Genomic DNA, 7,500 nt, shown 5'->3' on the forward strand with positions numbered 1-7,500 from the left:
TTAGTCCACAGGAGGCACCAGAACCAACACTACCACTTTAGTCCACAGGAGGCACCAGAACCAACACTACCACTTTAGTCCACAGGGGGCACCAGAACCATCACTACCACTTTAGACCACAGGGGGCACCAGAACCAACACTACCACTTTAGTCCACAGGAGGCACCAGAACCAACACTACCACTTCAGTGTAAATGAAAGCTCACCTGAGATGAGGTAGAGTCCTGCTTTGTTCCAGCTGGGAGCCAGTCTGGTGATTAGAGAGTAGGACAGACAACACTGGAGGACACCTGGAGACACACACTGAGGACAGCCCAGCTACACACACACACACACACACACACACACACACACACACACACACATCAACTAAAGAGTAACGTGGTCTTTTTGTCTCAAGACAGACATTAAAGCGCTCACCTGCAGACTGCGTCCCTGTACAAACACCTGGAGGAACCCTCTTTGGAAAAACGGGATCTGTAGAAGGAGACGAGCGATAATCAGATAAAACATCTCACAACCTTCAACTGTCGAGCGTTTCAAAAGTCATGGAGATAAAACGAATAAACAACAATACGCTTTTTCTTTTCTTATTTTCAAGTAGTTTCTTTAGAACAGAAGCTGTTTACATTTAAATAATCAGATGTTTGAACAAACCGTTGTCCAATGAAAAAAACGTTTTAAAAGGAACAGATGTTTGTGTTTGAAGACAAATGAGAGTTCAGACCTTGAAAACAAGGACGTTTTGTTCTTCAGAGGGCTGATAACAAGAACCGGGAGGAAACCTCATGTGTTGAAGCTGCATTCTCTCTCCTGACCACCAGGGGGCGACTCCTCTGGTTGTATAGAAGTCTATGCTTCATGTGTTGAAGCTGCATTCTCTCTCCTGACCACCAGGGGGTGACTCCTCTGGTTGTATAGAAGTCTATGCTTCATGTGTTGAAGCTGCATTCTCTCTCCTGACCACCAGGGGGCGACTCCTCTGGTTGTATAGAAGTCTATGCTTCATGTGTTGAAGCTGCATTCTCTCTCCTGACCACCAGGGGGTGACTCCTCTGGTTGTATAGAAGTCTATGCTTCATGTGTTAAAGCTGCATTCTCTCTCCTGACCACCAAGGGGCGACTCCTCTGGTTGTATAGAAGTCTATGCTTCATGTGTTAAAGCTGCATTCTCTCTCCTGACCACCAGGGGGCGAATCCTCTGGTTGTATAGAAGTCTATGCTTCATGTGTTAAAGCTGCATTCTCTCTCCTGACCACCAGGGGGCGACTCCTCTGGTTGTATAGAAGTCTATGCTTCATGTGTTAAAGCTGCATTCTCTCTCCTGACCACCAGGGGGCGACTCCTCTGGTTGTATAGAAGTCTATGCTTCATGTGTTAAAGCTGCATTCTCTCTCCTGACCACCAGGGGGCGAGTCCTCTGGTTGTATAGAAGTCTATGCTTCATGTGTTAAAGCTGCATTCTCTCTACTGACCACCAGGGGGCGAGTCCTCTGGTTGTATAGAAGTCTATGCTTCATGTGTTAAAGCTGCATTCTCTCTCCTGACCACCAGGGGGCGACTCCTCTGGTTGTATAGAAGTCTATGCTTCATGTGTTAAAGCTGCATTCTCTCTCCTGACCACCAGGGGGCGACTCCTCTGGTTGTATAGAAGTCTATGCTTCATGTGTTAAAGCTGCATTCTCTCTCCTGACCACCAGGGGGCGACTCCTCTGGTTGTATAGAAGTCTATTCTTCATGTGGTAAAGCTGCATTCTCTCTCCTGACCACCAGGGGGCGACTCCTCTGGTTGTATAGAAGTCTATATAAATGACTCTACTTCTCTTGATGTATTCCCTCAGTAAACATTGTAAACATTAGTTTTTGGTCTCAATCTCTAGTTTCAAGTCTTCTTCAATACAGAATGATGTTCATTTAGTAAATTATGGTCATTTAGAGTCAAACAGGGGCGGGGCTACAAGGTGATTGACAGGTCGACACCAGAGACTCTACGTCGCTCCTCATCAGTCTATATATGGTCACTTCCTGTTCACTGGTTGCAAAACAAAAACAAGATGGCGACGGACAAATCTCTGAACTGGAGGCTTCAAAACTAAAGATTCTCACCGACACGACGACCGTGATGTCAGAGAAGGAGTCCAGAGCTGGAGAGGCCAGGAGGCCAGAGTACAGCAGCACCAGCTCTCTGTGGACACACACACACACAGACAGAGAGAGAGACAGACAGACAGACACACACACACACAGAGAGAGAGAGACACACACACACACAGAGAGAGAGAGAGACACACACACACACACACACACACACACAGACAAACACACACAGAGCCACACACAGACAAACACACACACACACTCACACAGACAAACACACACACACACACACACAGACAAACACACACAGAGAGACACACACACTCACACAGACACACACAGAGAGAGAGAGACACACACACACTCACACACAGACACACACACACAAACACACACAGAGACACACACACACACACAGTAAAGATGACTTTGACCTTCACAGTACGACCTTGAAGCTTAGTTTCAGTGGAGCCAGGTGATGAGGAGGTTTATGATGTTTTGTAAACAGGAAGTAAATCTTCATGTGAGTAAATAGTTCATATTTCTTTATCACACATTAAATAATAGTTCATGTCCAGGTTGCTTCACGAGAACGTTGAGACGACTCGTATGCGTCTGATCAATATTACATTTAGTCACTGGTATTAATTGATGGTATTAATTGATGGTATTAATTGATGGTGTTAACTAATGAATATTAATTGATGGTATTAACTAATGAGTATTAATTGATGGTATTAACTAATGAGTATTAATTGATGGTATTAATTGATGGTGTTAATTGATGAGTATTAACTGATGAGTATTAATTGATGGTGTTAATTGATGGTATTAATTGATGGTGTTAATTGATGGTATTAATTGATGGTATTAACTGATGAGTATTAATTGATGGGTATTAACTGATGAGTATTAATTGATGGTGTTAATTGATGGTATTAATTGATGAGTATTAATTGATGGTATTAATTGATGGTATTAATTGATGAGTATTAACTGATGAGTATTAATTGATGGTGTTAATTGATGGTATTAATTGATGGTGTTAATTGATGGTATTAATTGATGGTATTAACTGATGAGTATTAATTGATGGGTATTAACTGATGAGTATTAATTGGTGTTAATTGATGGTATTAATTGATGAGTATTAATTGATGGTATTAATTGATGGTGTTAATTGATGGTATTAATTGATGAGTATTAATTGATGGTATTAATTGATGGTATTAATTGATGGTATTAACTGATGGTATTAACTGATGAGTATTAATTGATGGTATTAATTCACCTGCAGGTCTTCATCTGCCGGCTCCTCAGATCCTCTTCCTGCTGCAGAGTCACAGAGACACAGCACAGCTTCTCCAGGGCAGGAAGGGGGAGCAGGAACACACTCATGCTGCACACACACACACACACACACACAGAGACAGAGAGACACACAGACAGAGACACACACACACACACAGAGACAGAGAGACACACAGACAGAGACACACACACACACACAGAGACAGAGAGACACACAGACAGAGACACACACACACACACACACAGAGACAGAGAGACACACAGACAGAGACACACACACACACACACACACACAGACAGAGACAGACACACACACACACACAGAGACAGAGAGACACACAGACAGAGACACACACACACACACAGAGACAGAGAGACACACAGACAGAGACACACACACACACACACACACACAGAGACAGAGACACACACACAGACAGAGACACACAGACCGAGACACACACACACACAGACAGAGACACAGAGACACACAGACAGAGACAGAGACACACACACACACACACACACACAGACAGAGACACACACACACACACACACACAGAGACAGAGACACACACACAAACAGAGACACACACACAGACCGAGACACACACACACACAGACAGAGACACAGAGACACACAGACAGAGACAGAGACACACACACACACACACACACACACAGAGACAGAGACACACACACAGACAGAGACACACACACACACACACACACACACACACAGAGACACACACAAACAAACAAACAGAGACACAAACAGAGACACACACACACACAGACAGAGACACAGAGACAGAGACAGAGACACACACACACACAGAGACAGAGACACACACACACAGACAGAGACACACACACACACACACACACACAGACACACAGACAGACACACACAGAGACACACAGACAGAGACACACACACACACACACACACACACACAGAGACACACACACACACACACACACACAGACACACACAGACACACACAAACAAACAAACAGAGACACAAACAGAGACACACACACACACACAGACACACACACATTTAAAAATTAAGAATGTATATAAAATCCCAAAAGAAGAAATAAAGCATGAATTAAAATAATACATTATACCTGAAGAAGGAATAAAAGCGCGGCCATTATGAAATGCGATGAGACCATTTAAATGAATGGGGAAAAGATTGTAATGGTCATTCTAACATTTAGACACCTTACAGATACAATTATGAAATAAAAACCCAGTTAGAAACACTAATACTAGTTAATTGTGGCTTTTAAATGACGCAACTCACCTCTAAACAAAGCAGTTTAACAGCTAACAACTTAAGATAACTGAGCTAAAGATAGTTGAGCTCCTGGTTGAGATGAGGTCTCACTCGCCTTCGATTTAAGCCAACCAAATCCCAATTGACCAAATATTGTACTTTTTACCCTCTAGTTAATTAATACAATAATCAACTCATAAAATATGACATATTATTACAGCCACGTTACCCTGGAGTATATTAGGAACAAAAAAAAGCTCCACTTTTACCAGCAAGAACATTAAAGGGATGAACACATTAATACATCAATAATTACAATCCAATAACATAATATATATCTTTCAGAAAAATTGGACATTCTATATCAAAACCTAAAATAATATATTTTTCTCACATTTTTTATTGTTGGCGTCATGAAGCATAATTTAACGATAACAAAACATAAACAAACACAATGTTTAAAAGTACAATCGTCTAAAATAATAAATAATAACATATTAATACATTAAAAAAACACATAAATGTAACAGTGAGAACAACAATACTATCACTACTAATATTACACATTTTACCTTAATTTCTCAGTGTTTATTTGATATATTTATCAAGAAGAGGACATGAATGGAGTATATTTTTAAGGTGCCCGTGTTTCTGTGGAGTGAGAGGATGTCTTCATAGACAACCTTTGACTTGAATGCAGTGGGTTTTCCCGCCGGTGCGCTGAACTCACGTGAGCTTTGTCCTCGTGATCGCCCGATGACGGAGAGCGTGTGGACCAATCAGAGAGAGCCGTTCACAGGAAGGCGATGACCAATAGCAGCGCTCGGGGGGCGGAGCCAGTCTCCGGGCTCGTAACTTTGAGGCTCCGCGAAGCAGCCAGATGTAAACGTACTCGTACCGGAAGTAAACCTTTCACAATAAAATCTAAATGTCTCAAACGACGAAAAGTGGTGTTGGAGACCACAAAAGGGGACAATCAAAGTCATACAAAGGTACTGCAAGATGCTGGTGCCAATTATGTATTATGTTATGGACATGCACAGAAATAAAAAACATGACCAATTTAGAATTTAGCAAGAATAATCAACAGATTTATGATAAATATTAAAATATAACATGTACACGGGATGAAACACAATATGTATCCACTACATCTTGAAACAACCCCGCAACATTCCTGTTCGTTTAGACTTTTATTTTGAAAACAGCACCGCTCGACGGCCCCTGAACGCACCTCCCGCATTAAACTTGCAGCCCGGTCGCGGGGCGTGACAGTGGGGCAAAAGTCGGCGGTCCCTGCAGGCTCCGTGACGTCACCTCTTACAGGTTTCACGGCTCCCGTCGACGGTCCAGCGGCTCCTCGTTTCCCCGTCACACTTCACCCGCTTTCCAGAGACGCCAATGGGGGAAAAGGAGGAAAAACGTCCGGAAGAAGTGACATATTTCCGGCTGTCGGAGGTGGAGGAGCAGAACACGTTCAAGTCCACGTGGATCATCATCAACAACAAAGTCTACGATGTCACCAAGTTCCTGGAGGAGGTGAGAGGAGCTCCCCACAGGAACTACGCTTTGCTGCTGCTGCTGCTGCTGCTGTTGTTGTTGTTGTTGTTGTTGTGGTGCCGAAAATAACTTTTAAATTCATGCACGGTCAGCTGATGAATGTGATTTATTTGTTTGGGCTGAGGTGGTAAATATGGAAAACTCCTCCTGGTCCGTTCAGGCCTCACAAAGAGATCCATCGATCAGTCAGCTGATTGGGATCAGAGGTATGACGTCACCGTGTGAAGCAGGTGTGCGTTATTAAATATGTGGATTTATTACATTGTTATTTCGCAAGATTATTCTGTTGCATAATAAGCTTCTTTTAGAAATAATAACAATGGATAATTGTGTCTAGAAACAAACTTAATCTAATTTAGCAACAAACATGAACCAACATAATAATAACAATAATAATAAATAGTGTTTGGAGCTCGTTTCCTGAAGTCGATAACAGAGAGAACGTTGAACCCAGATCAACGTTTATTCAGAACTGATTTATCATATTGCGTAAGAAGGAAGATTGAGGTGACAAGTGAAGTGTTTTGACCTTTGACCCCCCGGCCCTGGACTCAAGGTGACTCGTTGTTTTCTTGCTGTACACAGTTCAGTCTGCTCGGCCGTTTAAGACTCGTGGAAATAATCGTAATATTTACAATTTTGAGTTAAAAGATTCACTTGAGGACAAACATCTGCTGCTGAAGCCTCGACCTTGTGGAGGCGGTCGGTCGGCGACCGCACGTTTTTATCACGTTGAGTCGGCACAGACGAGGTTCATGACTTAATGTGAAGGGAGAAGCCAGCTGCATTCTCTCTCCTGACCACCAGGGGGCGACTCCTCTGGTTGTATAGAAGTCTATGCTTCATGTGTTAAAGCTGCATTCTCTCTCCTGACCACCAGGGGGCGACTCCTCTGGTTGTATAGAAGTCTATGCTTCATGTGTTAAAGCTGCATTCTCTCTCCTGACCACCAGGGGGCGACTCCTCTGGTTGTATAGAAGTCTATGCTTCGTGTGTTAAAGCTGCATTCTCTCTCCTGACCACCAGTGGGCGACTCCTCTGGTTGTATAGAAGTCTATGCTTCGTGTGTTAAAGCTGCATTCTCTCTACTGACCACCAGGGGGCGACTCCTCTGGTTGTATAGAAGTCTATGCTTCATGTGTTAAAGCTGCATTCTCTCTCCTGACCACCAGGGGGCGACTCCTCTGGTTGTATAGAAGTCTACGCTTCATGTGTTAAAGCTGCATTCTCTCTCCTGACCACCAGG

The 7,500-nt window shown here is 43.1% G+C and overlaps 2 protein-coding genes across 9 annotated transcripts in view; one reads left to right on the forward strand and one right to left on the reverse strand.

Annotated features, from left to right (window-relative positions):
• Positions 1-4,815, reverse strand: part of LOC117749503 (uncharacterized protein C18orf63-like) — a 13,491-nt gene extending 8,676 nt beyond the window's left edge. For 6 of the 7 annotated variants that reach the window (XM_034560095.1, XM_034560098.1, XM_034560097.1 and 3 more), the window contains exons 1-5: positions 4,722-4,815; positions 3,389-3,496; positions 2,107-2,185; positions 421-477; positions 207-318 (exon numbers count right to left, since the gene is read on the reverse strand). In XM_034560095.1, coding sequence (XP_034415986.1) covers positions 207-318; positions 421-477; positions 2,107-2,185; positions 3,389-3,495 — 355 coding nt within the window. In that variant the 5' untranslated portion in view covers position 3,496; positions 4,722-4,815. The other variant, XM_034560094.1, reaches the window with a different exon arrangement.
• A 1,126-nt stretch (positions 4,816-5,941) lies between these two features.
• The window catches only part of LOC117749527 (cytochrome b5), a 4,725-nt gene continuing 3,166 nt past the window's right edge, over positions 5,942-7,500 (forward strand). The window contains exon 1 of one of the 2 annotated variants that reach the window (XM_034560141.1): positions 5,942-6,233. In XM_034560141.1, the coding sequence (XP_034416032.1) occupies positions 6,096-6,233 (138 nt within the window). In that variant the 5' untranslated portion in view covers positions 5,942-6,095. The remainder of the gene's footprint in view (positions 6,234-7,500) is intronic. The other variant, XM_034560140.1, reaches the window with a different exon arrangement.

Source organism: Cyclopterus lumpus, chromosome 20, assembly GCF_009769545.1.
Source record: "Cyclopterus lumpus isolate fCycLum1 chromosome 20, fCycLum1.pri, whole genome shotgun sequence".
Classification (NCBI taxonomy): Eukaryota; Metazoa; Chordata; class Actinopteri; order Perciformes; family Cyclopteridae; genus Cyclopterus; species Cyclopterus lumpus.